Source organism: Phacochoerus africanus, chromosome 4 (genome assembly GCF_016906955.1).
Source record: "Phacochoerus africanus isolate WHEZ1 chromosome 4, ROS_Pafr_v1, whole genome shotgun sequence".
Taxonomy (NCBI): domain Eukaryota; kingdom Metazoa; phylum Chordata; class Mammalia; order Artiodactyla; family Suidae; genus Phacochoerus; species Phacochoerus africanus.
In genome coordinates this window covers 120385174-120410188 of record NC_062547.1, presented here as the reverse complement: position 1 = coordinate 120410188, position 25015 = coordinate 120385174, and the positions used below count along the sequence as shown (strand labels likewise).

The 25015-nt window shown below is 36.9% G+C and overlaps 1 protein-coding gene across 4 annotated transcripts in view; it reads right to left on the bottom strand.

Annotated features, from left to right (window-relative positions):
* The window catches only part of COMMD10 (COMM domain containing 10), a 181520-nt gene that overhangs the window by 1730 nt on the left and 154775 nt on the right, over positions 1-25015 (bottom strand). Inside the window, exons 6-7 of one of the 4 annotated variants that reach the window (XM_047778465.1) lie at positions 5517-5576; positions 1052-3956 (exon numbers count right to left, since the gene is read on the bottom strand). In XM_047778465.1, coding sequence (XP_047634421.1) covers positions 3918-3956; positions 5517-5576 — 99 coding nt within the window. In that variant the 3' untranslated portion in view covers positions 1052-3917. Of the gene's footprint in view, positions 1-1051; positions 3957-5516; positions 5577-18181; positions 18287-21258; positions 21307-25015 lie in introns of those variants that run through there. The other 3 variants (XM_047778463.1, XM_047778461.1, XM_047778466.1) reach the window with 3 other exon arrangements.

Below are 25015 nucleotides of genomic sequence, written 5' to 3'. Positions count from 1 at the left end.
CAACACTCTGGCCACAATGATCTTTGGTTCCTGAAATGTTCTACGCCTTTTCCAGACTCTGGAATTTTGCATGAGCCATTCTCTCTATCCAGAATGCTTTGTGCTCCATCTGCTATTGCTTCATCCTAACTCATCCTACAGGACCCTCAGCTCAAATACCACTTCCTCAGAGTCTTTCCTTGATGGCCTCTCTAAGATTGGTCCTACCTTTTATTTTCTCCTAAGAGAACCTAATTATTTTTCATTCCATATTTTTCACAATTTATTACACTTTTTTCTTTTGTTTTGTTTTGCTTTTTAGAGCCGCACTTGCAGCATATGGAAGTTCCCAGGCTAGGGGTTGAATTGGAGGTACAGCTGTCAGCCTACACCACAGCCACAGGGACTTGGCAGGATTGAACCTACATTCTCATGGACACTAGTCAGATTGCATCACAACCAGCCACGTCTGCAACCTACACCACAGCTCATGGCAGAATTGAACACGCATCCTCACGGATGGATACTAGTCAGATTGCATCACAATAGGAACTCCACATTTTGGTTGTTTTTTTAACTGACTGTATAATATATTACACTTCAAAAAGCCAGGAACTGTATTAGTTTTGCTCATGACTGTTAGCATAGTACCTAGTGTATACACAGTTCCTGGCACCATAGGCATCACTGAATATTTGCGAAGGAAATAAATGTCTGACTTCAATGCCCTTACACTAAATACTGTGCAACCGTATTTCAAATTTGCAGATTTTAGAAGAGATCTTCCTCTTCAATCTGTCCAGAATTATCAACATAACATACCCCAAGGCATTAGTGATGCTTCAATCTCCAACCCACTCTCACTCAACACTCTTCCCCAAACCCATTCCCAGATTAAAAAGAATATGGAGAATGACATGAACAGGAGGAGGAAGGGGCTGATGATGTTGGCTTGGGGCAGGCGAATTCTCTCATTCACAGTTGGTGAAGGTATAAACTGATGTGAACCTTTGGGAAAACAATTTATCAATATGCAAAACAGCCTTGAAATAAATGCACACAGATAAAAACATACACAGACAAGGGTATTTTAATTTACATGAGGCATATGAAAAGATACAAAACAAATGTTTCCGACTAGTTAGGGAGGTGCTTCTGGGGAGTGAGCAAAAGAGACTTCTTAACTGTTTTTTTTTTAAACAATAGGCAATTTTATTTTTACAATACAATCACATTAGAAATAAAAATAGAAAGCAAATCTTCATAGTTTTGGCATAATAATCCCAATTCTAGCAATCTATATTAATAAAATAAGACATGCGGTCTAGGTTTATTTATAATGATATTCCCCAGCGTATTCTTTAGCATGTTAAAAAATTGGAAATAATCTAAATGCCCCAAAATAGACTGGTTGACTAAATAAAGTGTAGTAGCTCATTTAAATGAAGGACAATTTAATATATGTTAAAATTATGTTTTACACAATAAGGGCAAGAAAAATCCTTATGTTACAATGTTACAGAAGCAAAGCAAAGTGTGAAACTATATTTATTGCATTAATCCAATTTGTTATGTAAAAAGGAAAAAAAGGAGAAAGACATATGAATAGAAAAAACAAAAAACAAAAAAAACCTTTCAATAAAATCTACCAAAATGTCATTAATGGCCATTTCTAGATGATGAGATTCTACAATTTTAGGTTATTCCTTCATGGTTTTTTTTTTTTTTTTTTGGTATTTCCTAACTAAAAACAATCATATTTTCTAACTGAGGAATTGCAAACATTATTTGTAATACTCCTTTCTAGCAAGTAATTTATTTTTATTCAATCCTTTTGATAAGCAACTTGCAATACATGTTAATGTACTAAGAGAATAAGTTTCAGTTCCCACTTATTGCCCCATCCATCTTATTTCTCTGAAAAAGTAACACACATTTAATAATCCTTGGGAATGATACTTTTTTTGACTTGTATATTGTAACAATGGTGATACCTTAAGAAATAAAATTATCTACAATAAATATATTTCAGGATGGGAGTTCCTGTTACAGCACAGCAGAAACAAATCTGAGGTTGTGGGTTCCATCCCTGGCCTCCTAGCCTGGGAATCTCCACAGGCTGTAGGTGCGGCCTTAAAAAGAAAAAAAAAAAAAAAAAAAGAAAGAAAGAAAAGAAAAAAACTATATTTCATGAATAATTATGTTCTTAGTTGGAATTAAACCTACTACTTACTGGTCCTTTCTGCAATGCCCTTGGTCAGACTTTCCTGAACTATACTGATGGAGAGAAAACAATTTATCACTATTTTAAGCTACTTAATAAGAAATTTTGCTTGGAAGTGTCACATTTAATTTAGATATCTACACTGGGAGTTAAGTTGGCCATTAAACCAATGAAAACTTCTATCTATCCATATGGTCTCTGTCAGGAAGGCCTAATAAATTCAACTTGAAATGAGGCATGTTTATTTGTATATAAGAAATCAGCTGAAAGAGTATTTACCAAAACGTTTATAGTGGTCATGTGGTTACCTCTGGGGACCAGCAGAACAGAACATAAAAATTTAAGACGGACCACACAGCTACATATAGAAACAAATCCCATTCTAAACATGTCTTCTAAATATCCTATCAGTGGAAGTTTGAGTTTAAAAACTTTTCAAGTCTACCAACTATGGACAGCCACTGTAATATTTACTTTCTGAAAAAAATCCAAATTCCTAAGCCTTCTAAACAACAATATATACGCACATATAAAATAAGTAAGTGCATACATTCCATATACTGAACATATATCTGGGAGTCATCTAACATTCCTATTACTCAGATACCTCATATAAGAAATGTGATTTAAATTCAGTGACTCCGTTTAACTATAGGGTATGTCTGAAATCCAATTCTTTCATGTGAAGTCATATTTGTATCTCTGTATTCTCTCTCATTTTCTCTCTCTCTCCCCCTCCTATCTCTCCTGTCCTCTCCCACCATGTCTGTCTTTCTCTCTAGAAAAAAAATGTAGAACAGACATTTCGTTCATAAAAATTCAAGTGATATTATTTTCTGCAGGCAACCACACTCATATTTATATACATCCACAGAATAAAATGCTGTGCACTTCAGTTCAACTAATTCTGAGACAAAAAATCTTACTGAGTGAAATTAATTAACATATTCATAGAAAGAGAATGTAAAAAGTATGTTTTAGAATTTTAAGGATATTTGTTTGGCACTCATTACAATTATTTTTACTCATTATGTGGATCTGTCTCCCATGCTATGAAATTAATAATTAATCATTATTAATTTGCAGTACAAAGAAAAGCACATAAACCCCCAAACTGTTACTAAATCATTAAATGTAGAGAAAAATCTAAAGTGCACAGAGATGCTCACACTGGAACTGAATGATATGCTAGTACTAGTTCTATTTAAAATGTCCTCCCTATATTATTTCCCAAGAAAATATACTCACTGTATTAAAGAAAAAAAATCATAATGTACTTAATTGCATGTGGCTACTTATTTTTATCAATGTAATCACTAAAGTTCCCTGTTTTAAAATATACAGTATACTTTGTATCCATGGACCCTCCTTGATACCTACAAGTATCATCAAGTATGTAAAAAATAAATGGGTCAGGCAATAAAACAAAAACAGGACAGTAATAACCACATGATATTCACAGCTATTTTCTTTAACGCAAAAGTGTTCTTAACCATTACTTGCTGTTGGCTCTCAGAACAAGAGAATGCATATTGGAACCTGAGCACTCAGAACAGTGATCTTCCTTGGCGGTTATTTGTCTACAAAGCAGTAAGCTGTATAATTTACAAGAAGAAAGCTAGTGAATCCTTCAGAAAACACAACCTGGCAGTTTATCTTCAATGCAAAATAATGAGTGGCAGGAGTGTGACAGAGAAACCAGTCTTCAAGAACATCATGTAAGGGAATCCAGCTGTGCTTGTATGGTCTCTAGCTATTTACAAAGACCAAAAAAAAAAAAAAAAAAAAAAAAAGAAGAAGAAAAAGAGAGAGAGAGGGAGAGAGAAAAAGTTGGTGAGGCAAGAGAAATTCATATGAAGTGTTCTTTAGAAACATGTAAATGAAGGAAAAAATGGTGGTGGCAACCATGCATTTTAAAGCCACTCACATAGCAATAAATATACCACTCAGAAAAATTTTCTTTTTATGCAAATATATTAAAATTCAAGCTTGTTAAGTTTTCACATTTGTAAAGAAAGATTTCTAAATATTCTGTTTGAAATGCACCCAGCTGTTTGATTTTAAATGATCGCTACACAAGATTTTTAAAGGGCGGGATAGTGGGGGTTAGAGGGAGAAGTATGTTTCCCTGGATGACAAAATCTGTTCTTAAAAGGAAACATGAAATATCCTTAAAGATAAATCTTTAAAGGTCTGGTATCTTCTTTTTCCCTTGGACCCAGGAATTAAAATATTTAACATCACCTTATCTAAAGTGCCAGTGTGGCTAGATACCACGCGTTGATGCTTTACATTAAAGCAACAATCCTGGAGTTCCCCTTGTGGCTCAGCAGGAGCAAACACGACTAGTATCCAGGAGGATGCTAGTCAGATCCCTGGCCTCAATCAGTGGGTTAAGAATCAGTGTTGTGGTGACCTGTGGTATAGGCCACAGATGAGGCTCAGATCTGGCATTGCTGTGGCTGTGGCGCAGGCAGGCAGTTATAGATCCGATTGAACCCCTAGCCTGGAAACTTCCATATGCCACAGGTATGGCCCTAAAAAGACAAAATAAATAAATAAATAAATAATTAATTAAAAAAGCAACAATCCTATTGCTTTAATTAAAACCATATCCATTTTCTTCCTCATTTAGTTTGTCAGATTCTCATCTTGGCAATGATTTCTACTGTGAAACATAAGGTGTTTACAAGGATAGTTTAAAGAACTTAGCTTCACAACAGTGCGTTTAAAAATAAGAATTCAGGGAGTTCCCATCGTGGCTCAGTGGTTAACGAATCCGACTAGGAACCATGAGGTTGCGGGTTCAATCCCTGCCCTTGCTCAGTGGGTTAACGATCCGGCGTTGCCATGAGTTGTAGCGTAGGTTGCAGACGCAGCTCAGATCCCGTGTTGCTGTGGCTCTGGTGTAGGCTGGTGCCTACAGCTCCGATTAGACCCCTAGCCTGGGAACCTCCATATGCCGCAGAAGCGGCCCTAGAAATGGTGAAAAGACAAAAAAAAAAAAAAAGAATTCAGGGAGTTTCGCTGCTCAGCAGAAATGAATCTGACTAGTATTTATGAGAATGCAGGCTGGGAATCCAGCATTGCCATGAGCTGTGGTGTAGGTTGCAGACACAGCTTGGACCCGACCCCGCATTGCTGTGGTAGAGGCCAGTGGCCACAGTTCTGATTTGACCCCAGCTTGGGAACTTATATATGCCGTGTGTGCAGTACTAAAAAGTGGGGGGGGAAAAAAAAAAAGGATTCATAAAATGAGGGAAATATTGTGGAAAACCCGAACATATTAGAAATTATTTAAAAAAATACAGACCTTGTTATAGAAATCAAATAATTCCTTATGACTGAATTCCAGAAGAACTTTCTCCAGGCTCTGTAAAGAAAAGAAAGAAATTTAGTCGCATTTTTACCTTGCATTTTTTTCTCTCTAGCTAGCCCTAGAATATGTCATATTATTCTTTGGTTTGAAAAAAAAAAAAAAAAAGGTACCTACCTCCTCTACTGCACCTAGAACTCACAAATGCATTTACTAACACTCCACTTTAGCAAAAGGTTTCAACTCTATAGGGGTATCTGTTCTTTAAGTTGATTCCACAAAGGTTAATAAAATATATGCCAACAAGAGAACAATTTCATTATCTTTTTTTTTTCAAGACAGAGATAATACATGAGATTCTATTTCGTCTTTCTCAGCAGTCCATTTGAAATCTAGTAAAGAGCATTACACAAATACACTGGAGGCAGCATATCTGGCTGAACTCATCCAGCCCTTAATGCTTCACATCAGCACAGTTCCCCCCTCCAAGCATTAATCTAACAGTTATGATCTTAACATGCTGCGATTGTTACCTTTCTAAATGTACAGACTCAGCAAAAGTTGACAATTAACACAACCGCTTTAAAGCTCGGACTTAAACGTGCTCTGTCCTTTCACCTCACATGCAACAGAGAAATCTTTCCAGATGCTACAGATGCTAAAAAATATTGTATGAATATGAATGATTGTATATCAACCCACTCCAACCTGCTTTTGGTAGGCTCTGTAAACTGAGGAGACACTTAAACTAGTTTCTGAGGATTGTTCAAACATATTCATTTTATTCAAGGTAACTTTAGGAAGTCAAAGTTAACAGAGAATGTCAAGAATGTGTTACCTGCTCTGACCACATGTCATGCCCACATGACATCAAACTGGCACCAGGAATTGAAGAAGTGGAATACTGTTGCATATGTACCTGCGTGTGGTCATTTCCAACATTGTTATTTTCTCAGTTTCTATGTTCACTTCTTTCTTTGTTTTATCTGTTTTAATGAGTTCCATTTCTTTTTACAAAAGCACCATTTTCAAAAGCAAGTTATCTCCAGCTAACTTTAGGACAGTCAATGGGGCTATGCTCAGAAATGGTACCTCCCTTTTCATGAAGCCTAAGCATATAGGGTCATTTCTTGTTCTTTTATATACCCATGCAAGTATTTAAGCTTTAAAGTGAAAAAAGAGGCATATGAGCTTTAAAGCTTCATCCTTGACAAATAATAAACTATGAATTTTTCAAACTTTACTAGAAACATCAGTTGGTTAAGTGGCATTTATTATGAAACTTCCAAAGGTTGCCCCAGCATTATCTAGCAGTGCAATGTTTCCTCCCAGCAGTTAAAGGGAAAAGCAACGCAAGTTCATTACTTTAACCCCCAAGCCAAAAGTTAGGAAAGACTGAAGACAGAGTCAGTATGTGAACAACTGATGTGCTGCACCTCCTGAGGTAGCAGCCATGCTAGGCTCTTGTTTCCTGTATTTTGCTTTGCTCCCTTTCAAGGTAGCGTTTCCTAAAATGTTACACTGAGGAAAGGGAAGGAAGGAAAATTAAAAAAAATACTTCTTAAAATAACAATAGCTAGGAGTTCCCGTCATGGCACAGGGGAAACGAATAGGACTAGGAACCATGAGGTTGCTGGTTTGATCCTTGGCCTCACTCAGTGGGTTAAGGATCCAGTGTTGCTGTGAGCTGTGGTGTAGGTCGCAGATGTGGATCTGGTATTGCTGAGGCTATGGTGTAGGCTGGCAGCTATAGCTCTGATTAGACCCCTAGCCTGGAAACCCCCATATGCTGTGGGTATGGCCCTAAAAAAAGACAATAAATAAATAAATAACAATAGCTAAAATAATGTGTGTGTACATGACCGTCTGTGTATATATAGGTATGTATATTTATTTTGCCTATCTACTTATCTATCCACACACACACACACACACACACACACACACACACACACACAAACATATAGAAACATACATTCCTAACAGTTGACCCTCAGTATCTGCGGGAGATTGGATCCAGGACCTGCTGTGGATACCAAATTTTGCAGATGTCAAGTCCCATAACTGCCCCTCCGGATGTGTGGTTCTGATTCTGTGGATTCAACCAACCATGAAAAAAATCTATGTGTAAGTGGACCCATGAAGTTCAAATCTGTGTTGTTCAAAGGTCAACTAAATTTATGGTCTGGTTTTACTGATTTAGCCCTAAAAAGGAAAAACGCTAATACTTGACATAAAGTTTCCCCTGTTTAGCACAATGACTGGTAGCTATTATATTATCATTAGCATTAAGCATTCAACTCACAATGGCTTAGAGAAGACCAAAGAGCATGGAGGAATATGGGCATGGTTAGAAGTGCTTCATAGCTACGTGTACAGAGAGTATCCTAGATCTTGAGAATCTATGTTTACCCAAGAGGTGGCCAAGGGAGGTTGTTTTTTAGTTTTTTAGGGGAGTGAGGATGGAACTTACAGGTGTAAGGTAAAAAGGAAAGGAGGGCTGGCCAGAAACCAACTCCCCAGATCATCATGTTCTGACATGGAACCCCACAGAGTCCAAGAATTGTAAATTCAAATCTGGCCTTCTAGGACGTTATAAAGGCATCTTATCAAAAAAAAAAAAAAAAAGGTACAGATTATATTTTATTTAGCAGTTTGGTAGCTTTATTTACAACTTTAAATTTAGAATGGACCATAGTCTCCATATTCACTCTTTCTTCAAGGTCCCATGAATATTAGGAATAGGCCTGACCAAAATCTTTCCTGGACTATAGCATTTTTAGGAGGAAAATACACCCTTAGCTTTTCTCCAAAATAGAACTAGAAAGTCACAGATTTGCTTATCAAACCATTATAACGTCATTGTTCACTCCTCAGATGATGTATGGAAGGTTCGAATCATTATGCTGTACACCTAAAACTAATACAATGTTATGCTAATTATAATGCAATTAAAAAAAAAAAAAAGCCACCAGGGTAGTAGTGTTTGGCTGAAGAGAAAGAGGAAACACTCAGCAGACCTTTAGATGTCAGATTTGACTGTTAGAAGGGAGTCGAGCCAATGTGCATGATCTGGAAGCCAGGCAGGTGGTGGAATGCAAGGCTTGAGGTGGGGGTAGAGGAAAAATAATTAGGGACAGCCCGTCTCTTCATAAATTTCCTGGCAGTTTCCTCATCTGAGAGGGGTGCATCCAGGTTGCACATGAGTGCTCTAGACTGACAGGTTTGATCTAATTTTTCAAAAAATGACAAGGGGCTTGAATAGGCACTTCTCAGAAGAGGATGTCCAAACAGACAAAATCAAGTGAAAAAATATGCTGGAAGAGGTGAAAATTTATATAACTACTCTAGAAGCGTGTTCAGCATTATTTACTAAAGCTGAATATATACACACCCTATGACCCAGAAACTGACTCCTAAGTATTCAAACTGAGCTCAACAGAAATGTACACATTTGGGCACCATGAGATAGGTAAAAGAATATTGACAGCACTGTGACTCAAAAGAACCCAAAATGTAAGGAACCAAAATTTCTTTTGACAAAAGACAATATAAATAAATTGTAGTACAGTAACACAGCAGAATGTCATACAGACATGACAATAAACTACAACCAAATACAATAATATCATGTATGACTCCAACAAAATAATGTTGAGACAAATGTTTAGGTGGTAAAACTATAAAGCGAGGCAACAAAAATAATACCGGAAGTAACAGAATGCTGATCACTTCTGGGTGGCTGGAGAGAGGAGGCAGTAATTGGGAGGAGGCCTTTTAAGAGAGGCTTCTTATTTCTTCTTTTTATTCTTAATTAGGCAATAATTTATTTCTTGATCTTGGTAGTGGGTAAAAGGATATATGTATATATTTTTAACTCATTGTCCTATATTTCCCCAATTTTTTTTTAAAAAAGGATGTCATTGTTATATGTTAAATTGATTCAATGAATTTTTTTTTGTTTGTTTTTGTTTTTAGGGCTGCACTCACAGCATATGGAGGTTCCCAGGCTAGGGGTCAAATCGGAGCTACAGCTGCCTGCCTATACCACAGCTCACAGCAATGCCAGATCCTTGACCCACCGAGCAAGGCCAGGGATCGAACCTGCAACCTCATGGTTCCTAGTTGGATTTGTTTCTACCGCCCCACTATGGGAAATCCCAATTCAATGATTTTTATCCAATAAATTTTTATTAAATGCCTAGAAGGTCTGTTCTAGGTGCTACATACAGAAATAAGCAACAGAAACAAAAATCCCCCACATTCTAGTTGAAGAAGACAATAAACAAGAAATAAAAAATCATCATCCTCAGACACAACATACATATAGAAATGTCTGTTGGTGATAAGTACTAGGAATAAAAATAAAGCTGGGGAGGGAATGTGTGTTTGGGGCTAGGTAGGTAGAGATTCAAAGTTAGGTGGTCAAAAGTGGTCTCACCGAGATGCTGATATGTGAGTTAAGATTTAAAAGAAGTGGAGGGAGTTCCCATCATGGCTCAGAGGAAACGACTAGTATCTGTGAGGAGGCGGGTTTGACCCCTGGCCTCGCTTAGCGGGTTGGGGATCTGGCATTGCCATGAGCTGTGACGTAGGTCGCAGACGTGGCTCAGATTCCTCATTGCTGTGGCAGCTGTAGCTCCGATTCGACCCCTAGCCTGGAAACTTCCATATGATGTGGGTTTGGTCCTAAAAAGCAAAAAAAACCCAAAAAACAAAACAAACAAAAAACAAATAATAATAAAAAAGAAGAGTTAAAGTAAGTGAAGGAGTAAAAAAACCCCCACAGAATGGGAGAAAATATTTGTGGATCATTATCTAACAAGAGTATGACACTCAGAATGTAAATAAGAACTCCTATAATCAATAAAAAAAAGACAAATCCAATTAAAATACAGGCAAAGGACTGAAAAAGACATTTCTTCAGACGAGATACACAAGTGGCAAGTAAGCACATGAAAAGATGCTCAACATCGTTTGTTATTAGGGAGATGCAAATCAAAACTACAATGAGATAACCACTTCACACCTATTAGGAAGAAAATACATGTGTGTGTGTCAGTGTACATAATTGATTTTTAACTGGGGAATGAAACAAGTGTTGGTGAGGATGTAGAGAAATTGAAATTCTTATACATTGTTAGTGGGAATGTAAAATGGTGCAGCAGATGCAGAAAACACGGACAGTCTCTGAAATAGTTAATCATAAATTACCACGTGACCCAGCAATTCCACTGCTGAGTATATACCCGAAAGAGATGAAAACAGAAACTCAAACAGATCCTTGCACACCAATGTTTATAGCACCCTTTCAACATCTATGTAAGGCAGTGTGTTGACATAAAGCAGTTAAGGTTTTGATGAAAAGATGGTGGAGGAGACAAGCCCATATCTTTGGAGTATAAAGATGTTACCCAGAGTTGTGCATTTTGTGCATGCTTACTCCTTCAACAATCAGCGCAGGCCCTGTTATGCACTGAGCTATCTCTTTCCAAATTCATGTTGAAATCCTAACCTCCCTCCTAGTACCTCTACTGTAAGTGTATTTGGAGACAGGATCTTTTCAGAGATAACCAAAGAAAAATGAGATCATGAGGTGGGGCCTAAGCCAATATGACTGCTGTCCTTATAAGAAATTAGGACACAAACACAAAGGAAAGGCCACATGAAGACAATGGAGGAAGACAGCCATCACAAGCCAAGGAGGGAGGCCTCAGAAGAAACCAATCCTGCTGACCCCTTGATCTCAAACTTCTAACCTCCAGAACCATGAAGAAATAAATTTCTGTTATTTAAGCCACTCGGTTTATGGTACTTTGTTATGACAGCCCTAGCAAACTAATATAGGCTCCATCATCCCTGCTGGGACAGACAGAAGAGAAGATCTTTAAGAGGAATAGAAAGGCATTGGAGAGTTTTAAGAATGATATATTTACATATTAACAACACACTTTGGCTTTTATTTGTAAATGGATTAGAGCTGAACAAAGTGAATGTACAGAAACCAGTTAGAAGGTGACAACTGTATTAGTCTAAGCAAAAGATAGTAACTTGATGTTATGGCAATAGTGAAAGAGAAAAGTGAAAAAACATGAAAAATGGTTTAAAGGTAGAAGAGACAGCATTTAGTAACAGATTTGAGTTGCAAAAGGAAGTGAAGGAGGAAGAGGAGTCAAGAATGACTCTCTGATGGAGTTCCCATTGTGGCTCAGTGGTAACAAACCTGACTAATGCCCATAAGGATGCGGGTTCAACCCCTGGCCTTGCTCAGTGGGTTAAGGATCCAGCGTTGCTATGACCAGCGGTGTAGGTCGCAGATGTGGCTTGGATCCTGTGTTGCTGTGGCTGTGGCGTAGGCCGGCAGCTGAAGCTCTGATCTGATCCCTAGCCTGGGAACTTTCATAATCCGCAGGTGCATCCCTAAAAAGAAAAAAAAAATATATATATATATATATATTTATATATATATGACTCTCTGGTTTCTGACAAGAGAAACTGCTGGATGCAGCTGAGATAGGCAACTCTAGAGGAGCAGACCTGAAGAGAGAAAGTGCAGTTTCAGACACAATTAGCTTGATATGTCTGTGACATTTCCTTGAAAATATGTGAAATAAACTTGGAAAGCCAGAAAAGGAATTTAGGTAAGATATATACATTTAGGAGTTACTGAAATATTGCTATTTAAAAGCGAATGAGTTTTCCCAGGGAAAGAATGAAGTATGAGAAGAGAGGGTAGCCTGGGGCTCACCACCATCGAACTCCGTTATTTCGGGTAGGTGATGAGTAACCAGGTTCACGAAGGTTTTCTGCATGGCATGTGGAAATGTACGGTACCTATTACATGAATCAAAATCATTTCGTAAGTTGGTACAGGGGCAATAAAACTGGGTGGCACTGCCATTACTCTTCTGTTTTCTAGCAAAACCCATTAAAGTCACTAATACTGTTAACTAACATACAGAACTAGAAGGTTTACTCTCTTTCTTCTACCTTGATACATATAAGATTACAACCAAGAATAGATTTAGGAAATTCATTTTTTGTATTGTCTAAGCTAGTCTCATGCATTAATACCAAACTTAGATTTTCTGTACTCTATCTGAAAATATTGCAAAGATAAAATCAAAGTGTAAAGACTAACATTCTGCCAATTTATTAGAAGAAAGATGTATTTGTTCACCCGTTTCTTTTTATTTTTAATTTGTACTCTCTACCAGTACTTGGATAATGCTGCACATACCCATTAGCAAAATTCCCATGGAAATAGAATTTAGTAAGGTCTTCAGAGAGTCTAACTTGATGAAAGCTGACAGTAAAAATACCGCTTGCATTCCCATTAGTTAGAAATTAGGAACATATATACATTTTCCAAGAGAGAAATGCATTAGCCTCTTTACAAATTACCTACGCAGAAATAACCTCTAAATAATACAGATATAGACTAGATAAGAAATGTAAACCAAACTTAAATTGCTTAGCTTTTAAAATTAAGGTGGATATCAGAAGTAGAAATCATACAATTATCTTTTCATCTAAAAATCAGGAGTACAAGATTTCAGTAAAAGAAAAACTAATAATCTCTTGTCCTAGTAAACCTAAAAAAAATTTGTTAGGTACTTAAATAGGAAGTTTTCTCCTTTCTGTTATAGAAAAGAAGGATAGAGATAAAATTTAAGCAATATTTGAAGTTCTAGTGAATGCGTTTATAAAACAAAAACCATTTCTGCCACCCATAATACTCAACTACTCAACAAACATTTTAACAGTACTGATACAAAGACAAATAAGCAATAGGAAGGAGTATACTTTTAACCAAAGAAAGATTCTTCTCTAGGTAGGCAGGTTGCCCTATATTGCTAAGCTTCCAACTGTAGGAAGGATGTACACGGAACAGTGAGAAAGAAGGTATTCACTGCCCATTGTCAGATAAATGGGATTAATCCTGGCAACAAAAGGGGTAACAGATGTTATAACCAGCTGTGATTGAGAGGATGCCAGCTTGAGAAGGTACAAGCAAAACATTCTAGGTAGAAGGAAAGAGCAAATTTCCAATTTCCCGTGAGGTGGTTCAACTATACAATCTTCCAAGGTTCCTTTCCATTCTATGAATCAAGGATGTTGAAAGGCACGTTTGTATAAGCAAAGTAAATTGGGGGACTGAGGTAGTCAGAGAACCAGAAAATCAGTAAGCAAGAGCTTTTAGCAATATCCTAGTTCAACCCTCTTATTTAATAGATGAGAAAACTAGTCTCACAAAGATGAATTAACTCATATAAAGTATTTACAGCAGTGGGACTAGTCACTGTTCTTTCCACTGCATTATTATGGTAACTCAAGATAAAGCAGAACTTTCAACTGCGTGTCAAACTAATTTACAGAAAAAATTTCTCTCTATGAATTTGCATAATGATTTCCTTTCTCTAACTCACTATACACAGAAATACATACAGACTTTGATGAGGGTAGAGAGTTTGATAAATAGGGTGAATGACGTGCGAAGTAAGAAATGTAAAATGTGAAGTTAAAGTCTTAAATTTCTCAAAAATTTTCCAAGCAGAACATAAGCAACTCACTTTATCTTAGTTACATTAATTTTCTTAAAAAGCTACTGTGAAAATTTCACAAAGTTAACATAATTGCCATGTTTACAATTCTAATTACAAACAATGTTAGCCCAATGAATATTCTACGGCATACAGAGAAACAGAGCCAGAAAATTACTACTTTCACCTGAATGTACAGTTGATTTCTCTTGCTCCCTCCAGGCCTGTGATTCTAAAGGCTCTTCATTAAAATACTGTCCAGTTTGGCAGGCTCCAGAACCTCATGGGCACTGGCCCTGATGTCTGAGGAGGGCTGTGGGCTAACTGAAAATGCTGAGCTTACATTAAAAGTTTGACAGAACTTGGGAGTTCCTATTGTGGCTCAGTGGTTAACGTATCCGACTAGAAACCATGAGGTTGAGGGTTCGATCCCTGGCCTCACTCAGTGGGTTAAGGATCCAGCATTGCCGTGAGCTGTGCCTGGCAGCTACAGCTCTGATTAGACCCCTAGCCCGGGAACCTCCATGTGCTATGGGTGCAGCCCTAGAAAAGGCAAAAAGACAAAAATAAATAAATAAAAATAAAAGTTTGACAGACCTTATAAAAGGACAACTGCAACAAATACACGGAACGCAGGCCACAAAAGCCATTTTCCCAGGGTCAAGTCAAGCAAATTATAACTTGTCTTTTTTTCAGTCTTTGAAAAGTACAGTTGGACAAAATGTTTATCTGTTTAATAATACGGGCAGAGTACAAACAGCAAAAGCAAATGTCAAGCTCATTAGCATGGCCTTCGAGACTTTCAAAACCTGGCCCAGGATTCCACCCACAGCCCTGTCGCCTAGCATCTTCCTAAAGCACTGCATGCACCAGGAGCAGCAAACTGGCCTTCCAGTCTTTGTTTATGTCATTCCCTGTGTTCTCCGAGTAATCTCTATGCCAGTTGCTCTTGTGTGTGCCTGTGTGTGTGCTATCACACATATCAGCGATTTCACTCAGCTCAATCCTTTAATATTCAGTTCAGTTGACACTGTACCATCCGATGCACATTTCTAACTTTGCCATTCCGACCACACTGTATGGATTTACTTAAATCTGTACCACTGATGATGGTAGGCTCTTCAAGGACAAAAGCTGGCCTTTATTTCCCTTATTGTAGTCTAAAATTTAGCCTGGTATGGTACTTGATCATAGTACTTAATAACTTAATGTCTATTGAGCTCAATTTTAAGAAGGAGAGGTTGCTAAATTTAAGTATGTTCCCTCTCACTGCACTGGGGGGAAATGTTACATATGGAGAGTATCGGATCAAAGGGATTTTATCTAACAGGTGACGATGCTTTCAAATTATGCTACAGCACTTGCCCAAATGATAACAGTTCTTTTACAGGTCTTAGAACTCTCATTCACTCAGTAGATACATGGGCTAAGGAGTACAATAATTAAACTCTTAAGGATTTATCCCCTAGTTAGCTTGAAAAACGGCTTCTCATACTTGAAGGTCCCTGTCTTGAACTTGTAAAAGCTGAAGATCTGAAGTTTTGTACATACTTAGCTAAACACATAGTTGTGGCTGTCAACATAACAAAAATTTTTTTTTTTTGGTGAGAGACCTTTATTAAATATAAAAATTGTAAAAAACTGTGAATGAAATACTGCTGCTGAATGTTTAATCAGGGATATATGCTTAAGCTGTTAGGACATGTACTCCATTATCTGAGTATGCTCTTTTCATTCTGGTTAAAAGATTATTCTTATGTAGACAAAACAATGTGCTTGGCAGTCGTATCACCAATATATTTTCTGTCCTTTTAAAAATTAACAATGTGCTATGCATGAACAGATCACAAACTTGGAGCCAATCAAAATGCACCTCCTAGAGTATTCATTAACTATAATTTATTATGTGTATGCTGCTATGTCATTATGATTTTCAGCTTTGGTACTGAAATATTTAGCTATGGTTGCTGAATATAATCAGTAAGATAAGAGGTTTTGAATATGATTACATGAAGCTCTTTAAATATAGTGAGAAATGATGATAGCTAAAAAATGGAGCTTTTTTCTCTTGTAATAAATATTATAGGTGATGCCATCTTTTTCTGAAAATTATACTTTATTCTAATTACAGGTACTTATCTGATTACTGAAGCATTATCATTACAAATTTAGGAATAGCTGCATTACTTAACTTCTCAAAACATGTGTTAGTAGCCTAGCTGAGGGATTCTGGGTAAACTACAAATTGAAATCATGTTTCCAGTGTGTAGTCTTAGACTATGAACTCAATGCCCAAGTTTGGGTTTCTCCTTTGTTCATGAGAATCACTTTACTGTATTCATAGACAGAAAATTGGATGGTGCGTGGGTACTTTCAAGAGCTACTACGTATTTTGCATCCTAAATTAAACAATGTAATGTAATTCACAGTGTTATGAAAAAAGCAATTAAAAACATATGTTGGTTTAATGTTTTTCCATCTTGGGCTGTCATGTCAGTCTTCAAGGGAAAGAGAACCAATATGTGTACCCACATGAGTATTAATTTCACAATGTAGTTAAAATTGACACTTCTTATCAACTAACTGGAAGCTCTGTTTCTGCAAAAGAAAAAGGCTAAGCTCAACATTTGCTTCACATTATGAAGGGCATTGAATTTATCATGTCAGGGGCATGTGAAAATGCACTGTTAACCTGCAGTATAATGACAGGAAACAACCAATTTCACCCTCAACAAATGTGGACCCAACACCCTAAAGACAGGCAGGTACAATAACTAATTTGATTATGGGGTTAATCAAAGGCAGTGATTGCTATAAGAAATTGTTAACTTGTAATCATGTTGTTCCATTACAAATTTTTAACTTGTAATGGTGACAGATGAAGACTGAGTTCATTTTCCCATTTACATTAGTTCCCTGCTAACCTAATTACTTGGTTATAATTTGCCAATTCCTCCTCTTGGAGTCATCAAATGAACTAATGCATATTCTAAAAATGAAATCGTTCTAACAAGTTGATATTTTTCTGTAATCCTGAGTATATCTGGAGCACACAAGTAAGATGTTCATTTTACACTTAAAGTGTAGTGTCTGGGGCCTACTACTATGAATTCAAAATAGACAGTTTAGCCTGTACTATAGTACTTGAATAAAGGGTGGAACGTGGGCTCAATTTTCAATTTAGGGAAAATAATAAGCTTTCTGACAGCCTTATGGAAATGATCATACACCATACAACTCACGCATTAAAGTGTATATCATTAAATGGTTTTTAGTATACTCAGAGTTGCACTATCACCACAAGTAATTTTAGAGCATTTTCATCACTCCCAAAACAAACTGTATGCCCTTCAGCTATCACTTACCAACCTTCCTAACTAACCCCTTGTCCCCCCAGTCCCAGGCAACCAACAGTCCATTCTCTGTGTTTATAGATGTGCCTATTTGGAAAACAATATAAATTTTAAACGGATCCCAAGTGCACACCAGTATTCAAGGAATAGGCCATAAAAAAGAAAACATGAAGACTGCCTTGGAAAAGTGCTATCATGGACCCTGAAGGAAGAGGTTTAGGAAGGAAAGACTGATTCAAGTGTCAATGGCTCCCCAAAACCAAAGGAGACCAGGACGGCTAAGTTTTTATTTTAGATTCAGTGATAAGGAGAATGTTACTGACACTGGCAGAAGTATTTCTGGAGGACTGGAAGGGAGAAGCCAACCCCAGTAGATTAGAGAGGAGTAGAAAGTGACAAATTCAAATGAATGCTGACCAAAGGCTGGTAAACTCTAATCCACAGGCTAAATCTGGCTTTATTTATCAATAAAGGTTATTGGAACACAGCCACACTCATTTGTTTATGTACTGTCTGGAGCTGCTTTTGGGTTACAACAGTGGAGTTGCATGGGCTAAAAGCTTTTAAAAATATTTACTACTTGGGCCTTTGCAGAACAAGCTGGCCAACTGCCCTTGCGCACACATGTCTCAAATTATTAGTTCTACTTACTAAACATGACCTAATAAGCATCCACATTCCACCTTCCGTTTACTACTACCAGTTTAAAAGGACCTGCTACTTATATGTAAGCAGAAGTATGTAAAATCAGCTGTACTGAATACAGCATGGTTACTCATCTCAAGGTGGAGATTTCAGGCCCTCTTCACTCCCATTTGATGTACTGCTGTTTTACAGGAAAGGGTGGGTGACAGCTGGAGAGGCTGTTCATCTATGTGGAATAAACACAATACATCACTTGGCAGCTCATATTTATACAAATTTTCAAATGATAGTAAGGTCTTATGTCATGGAAACTCTTTCGAGAGAATGAAAATGTGATTTTAAAACTGGTATTTTAAAAAAAGTAAGCTGTGCCCAAGTTTTTTTCTTCCCTAAAAGTTATAATAAAAAAATGCCTTCTTGAATGATTTCTTTCAAGTATTTCATTTGAAGGAATTAGATATTCATGTGGAATCTATAAGAATTTTGTTTGCATGTCAGTTTTAAAACTCTAGTTTATCTACATAATGAAATAAGAAGCCACACAAGGTTCGAATCAGAAACATTAAAACTGGACCATTCAGCTCCTGCTTGTTCTATGTGGCCTTTGCCTAGAATGACTCATAACATAATAAAGCCACACAATTTGGTTTAACATTTTGTATCTGTTGATGATTAGAGAGGCTACATGACTCTCTAGCCTAGTCATTAATATTAATGAGTTTTGTGACCAGGGCCAAGTTAATAAAACAAACTTTTAAATAACCTATCAAAAGTTCTTAATAATAATTTAGAACCTGAAATTGCTTTATAGAATTCTTTTACAGTGCTAGAAAATAAACAAGGGTTTTAAAGGCCATTTTCTAACCTGGATGGGAAAAAAAAAGACAGAATGCTAAGAATATCCACCAAACATCACTTTTTGATTGCAGGTCACATAGGGCTGCTTCAAATTCATAGATTAATGGAACAGGGGACTAAGACATAGATTATTCCATACATAACTAGAATACAATTTAATTTAAGAAGAGGTTAAATCTGTGTTAACCCCGAAGTGATTACAAATAGTTTTTATTTTTGAGTAAGATCTGAGTTAAAGATAAAATTGATAAGGTTGGTGGGATTTACCCAAATAGTTGTGAAAAAATTACTTGTGTCATGGAGCTAGAAAAAGTCAAAAAATACAGAATGTTTGATAGAGCAGTATTATTGAAAGTGGGGTGAAATAATTGCTTAAGATTCCTCTTTTAGATGTTTATGAAGATACTGGCTTAAATAAAAGTTGCACTTATAGAAGCAGCCAAGGACTAAGCTGCAAATCAGAACTCTTCCAAAGAGACAAAGGCTCCTCCTAGATGGGCCAGACGAATTGGAAAACAGTATTACTGGTTAAAGAGCTAACAGATGTCCTTCTTAAAAGATGATCCTCCACAAGGGTAGCTTAGGAATGAGCTGTATTACCAGTCCGGCTTTCAGTTTGGTTGTTGTTTGAAATGTTAACCTAGTTCATGGAGAGCAACTGTGCTTATGCAGCAGGAGCCAGATTTCAGATGAGTTCTAAAGCATACAAAATGCACTAAGCAGGGATGGTAACACACCGTACTTTGATTTGGGAATGTTTACCAAAATTAGTAGAGAAAGCAGCATCCCTTCCCCTTTCCTAAGCTCTTACTCCCCATGCACTTACTGCTCAAAAATTAGAATGCTAAACTCACTCACATTCCTTTTCTTCAGCCTCATCATTCTCTAGATCATTCTAAAGACGGATGCCAAATCCAGTTTTTTTTAAAGTTCCACTTTCATCAAGTTGTGCTTCTACTAAAAACAGGCACTATCTCCCCCAATACCAAGAGTTAATGTTCTAGCTCTTTTGGCTAGAAGTCAAAGCTTCCCATAAACTTCCTCAGGTCTATCTTTTCCTTTTTAATTATGAAATATTTAAATAATTAAAATTACAGGGACTAATATAGATGATAATCATGTAACCCAACACTCAGATATAATTCAGATAAACATTTTGCCTTTAAAAAGAGTAAATAAAGAAGACAGTTAAGTCTGCCACCAGTCATCTCCTCTTTAGTAGAAGAATAAGACTTGATAGAAATAAAAATACAAAGGGAATGAGAAATAATAAACAGAAGATTTAAAAATGCAAAAATATAATTCTTAACTACATCCAGGTAAGAAGAATGATTTTTTAAAAAATGCTACTCATTTATTAACCTTGGCTTTGAAAGTTGAAAATAAAGAAAATAAAAATGGCAATTAATACCTCTTTCATTTTCATTTCACATTTGTAACAGATGTGAAATTAGACCTGGTGTTTAGATGGGATTTGAATATGCAGAAATGGGATAAAAAGCATTCACTATGTCTATCCCTATTCCTCCAACGAAAGGTCAATAACTACAACCTGCAAGGCACAGATCAGAAGGGGAGAAAGCCCATTATCTTAATAATTTACGTGCAGGTAAGCTAAGATGGCTTACAATCTGAAGAACCAAAATAATTGTTAAAAATCATTTCTTAGTATATAGCACATTCATGGAAAGTTGGGAGGGAGGTGCTTAGGAACCAGCTAAAATAGCTGAAAAGAATCAACATGTTATGTAGAGGTGCTTTTAGAAAAAGGGACACATTTAAAATTAAAAGTATATTACTTTATTACATCAAAATCATAAAAAGTAACATGCGGATGCCTAAAAAAATATACCAGGCAAAAAATGGCTCAGAATAAGTCAATTTTTCTAACTTAAATTGAGTAAGATTTTTTATTTTACTTATTGCCCGAAGTCCAAAGGTCAATATAACCAAGGAAGTAAAACGTGAAAATGATAAGGAGAAATTATAGTCTGCATAATGATCTCAGTGTAACTTTGTTCACAAATGGGTTGGGAAATCACAGGTTTGGTGAGTGGCCCCAAATTTCTCCAAGTGTATCAGCTTTCCCCTCACAGGCATGGTAGGAAATCTTTCTTCTAGAAATACTATGTTCAGAGAATACTATTTCACTGCTTTGAAATAAGGTATTCGTGTGTAATCATTCACGTGACTAAAAAGGAAATTTTGCTGTGTGTGCAACTCTCTTTAGTGTTGTACTTGCTACAGAGAATGTCTTCCAAGGTTAGATCTAAAATAACATTAAAATCTAAGACATAACTTATAACATCATTATAAGAAAGAGATGTTAAATCTTAGTACCTTGACCAGATTTTGGTTTGGATAATCTTTTTCCATTGAAATAGTCTCCTAGAGTTATAAAAGAAAATGTAGCAATTCAATTTTTAGATAACCTATAATTTGAATTTATAATTTACTAATACCTCAAAAAATAATGTGGAATTTTCAATTTTAAATGAACATCTGTGCATTATATTCAAGGGTCTTTGCAAGCACAAAGATTTTTCTTTTCCATGTATTTAAATTAGCTTTGGCCATGCTAATTTTTATTTAGTTACAGAGTAAAACATATTTTAACTATATGGTACAATTCCCAAATACACTCTCTGTCCAGGTTTTAAAAAGTCTCAGGGCCATCCTTCTCTTTCTCTCCATCCAATTCTGATCAGACCTTTGTTTTCTAGCACAGAAACCCTCCAAAGACTCCTCATTACTGGCAGAAGCTCAAATTCCCCAGGTTGCTTCTTCAACCCTATAATGCAAGCTGACTTAGCTTCTCCCTGCTACCTCTACAAGGACTCTATACAAGCTGCTTAATTGCTACCCTTGAAGACTTGTGTTATTTTCTCAGAACAATGCCTTTATTCCCACGTCCCCCTTCAATGAGAATGTGCTCCTCTAAGTTATACATGGCAAAATCCTGCCATTCTTCCAGGCTCAGCTGAAATGCCTCTTTCATGAAGTCTTCCTCATCTCCCCAAAGGAATGCCTCTCTCCTGCTGAGCTCCAATACATCCCACACTTCAGCACTAGTAGTGCAGCACCTAACATACTCCACCGTGTACTGCATTTTCCTTAAGAATATACCATCATTCTTCCAATAGGGTGAAAGTGTCTTTAAGGGTAGGATTATGTACGTATGTATGTATGTATGATTTATTTATTTGTTTACTGGCTGCACCTGTGCACTCCCCAGTCAGGGACAGAACCCAAGCCACTGCAGTAACCAGAGCCATAGCAGTGACAATGCCTGATCCTTAACCCACTGAGCCACGAGGGAACCCCTCTCTTCATTTTAACATAGCACAATGGTTGAGAGTGTGGCCGCTGGTGTAAAACTGCTTGTGTTTTAAACCTATCTTCATGAGTCACTGTCTTAAGCAAATTATGAAACGTCCTATGCCTCAGTATCATCATTTGTAAATAACATGGGGATAATAATAACACCTACCTGGGAGGGATAGGAGAATTTTTTTTTTTTTAATGGCCACACCTTCAGCATACAGAAGTTCCCAGGCTAGGGGTTGAAGTGGAGCTGCAGCTGCAGGCCTATGCCACAGACACAGCAACGCAGCATCCAAGCTGTTATCTGTGACCTACACCACAGCTGAACCGGATGCTTAACCCCCTGAGCAAAGCCAGGGATTGAACCTGTATCCTCAAGGGGACTATGTTGGGTTCTTAACTCAGTGTGCCACAGAGGGAACTCCAGATATGAGGATTAAATAAGCATTATGTGTAGAAGCAACTTAGGGCATCTGCCTGGCCTGGAATTCAATAAGTAATCAAGATTGCAAGAATTTACAATCCTTGTTATCATCACCATTATCATTTTTTATGCTCCATACACATCCAGCCCAGGGCTTTCAATAATACAAATGTTTAATAAATGCTTAATAAACAAACCAGAATTTTTTTTTGCTTTTCAAATAAAGTGGAAAATAAAGCAACATGGAAAACACTGAGCAAGAAAAACCAAAACCAAAACAAAATCTTTTTTAAATGTAACATTTAAAATGAGCAACTAATAGATTAATAACTAAATACAAAGAATTATGTAAATGTTGTCCAAATAAATTATTTTGGAAAGAATGTAACATCCTTTAGATCTAACCTAAATGGGGATTATCATTCTGAAAGCTATTTTCACACCTAAAGGCTGAGAGGCTCTTCACATATACACGTACATGTACAAATACATTAGCTGACCCTTCAACGACCAGGGTTTGAGATGAGTGAGTCTGCTTTTACATGGACTTTTTTCAATAAATGTACAAGCAGACCTCTCCATTGGAGGGTTCCAGATCCACAGGTTCTGCGTTTATGGGTTCAACCGACTGCAGATGTAGAATCGAAGATAATAAGGAAAGACTATGGGATGTGAGCATCTGTGGATTTTGGTAGCCCCAAATAATCTTGGAACCAATCTCCTGCTGATACCAAGAGACAACTGTACTACAATAAAGTTAATTTCAATTTCAATAGTACTATCAGAATTTCATGATAAATCCTGACTTTTAAAGAGAGTAAAACAAAGTCATTATGTGTGGAGTTTCCTAGTGGTGCAGCAAGTTAAAGATCCAGAGTTTTTAGGCTCTGGTTGCTGCTGTGGCATGGGTTCTATCCCTGGCTCAGGAACTTCCACATGCTGCAGGTGTGGCCAAAAAGTAAACAAAATTGCATCTTACAGCTATTTTTGGATGCAACATCTTTTGAGAGCAGACCAACAAATAACACAAATTATGTTACTGCTTTGTGAAGCAGACAAGATATTTTAATAGAATGAGTCTATTAAATTCACACTTTCACTGGTGACCTAATCCAGAGATATAATATCATAAGACATAATAATATCAGAAATATTTTCACTACTCTTTTTTGTAAACATGGGAAAACAAAATGAAATGTCAACAACTCTGAATATAGTCAGTATCTTAAACTTTCAGGACATAAACTTATTTATAGTAAGTTTACACATGCTATTTACAGAGTAGAGACCTGCTTTAAAGTAAATATTACTTTCAACGGCGAGGCAAGTAATTCAAACACTATCTTAGCCTGAGAGAACTGACCAGAGTTTACATTCAGACAACACCTATCTTTCAAGGAACTCAGGACATTTTACAGACATCTGACAGAAATGGTATCTCTCCCCATCAAGCTCCTAACTAGAGAAAACACATGCTAAGAAAGGCAAGTGAGAAATCAGTAATTTGATATAAGTCCCAGATGCAACAGTTATAAAGGAGATCTCAGTGTTGTCTGTTACGTCAATAGGTGGGCCTCAAAATAGCAGGCTTCTATTTTCAAATTAAACTCTGATTTGTCTTCTACATGGCACTGTAGCTAATGCCCTCTTATCTTTGGATACAAGAGGAGACCAAGAGTTGGAGAAAATCAAATCTTTACATGCTAAGTGCTATGGTAGACATAACCCTGGGGTGAGGTGGAATGAACTGTAAAATAATAGAGCTAGATTTTAGCAAAGGAATATTCTGACTAGCTGAACTTTCACAAAGCAGTAATTTTTGTAACTACTGAAGGGAATGAACTAGAATGTTAAACAGTATTATGGCTCCAAATACACATTCAAAAGTCCACCTGAATTACTGTTGAATAAATCTGCAAAATAAAACCCTTCTTCTCTCTTCCCAGTACCATGTCCTGCACTTTACTCATTAAGATTCATCTAAGGAAAATATATACCTGAGAAGAGAGAGCCGGATGGATCCTGAACAGCAGGAGGTGGCTGGGACCTGCAATAGTTTAATTTGATCTAGGAACCACACTATTAGTTAAAGGCCCTGAAGTTGGCATTTTATTTATTTATTTGCCTTTTTTGTTTTGTTTTGTTTTGTTTTTTGGCATTTCTTGTGCCGCTCCCACGGCATCTGGAGGTTCCCAGGCTAGGGGTCCAATCGGAGCTGTAGCCACCGGCCTACGCCAGAGCCACAGCAACGCAGGATCCGAGCCGTGATTGCAACCTATACCACAGCTCATGGCAACGCCAGATCGTTAACCCACTGAGCAAGGGCAGGGATTGAACCCGCAACCTCAT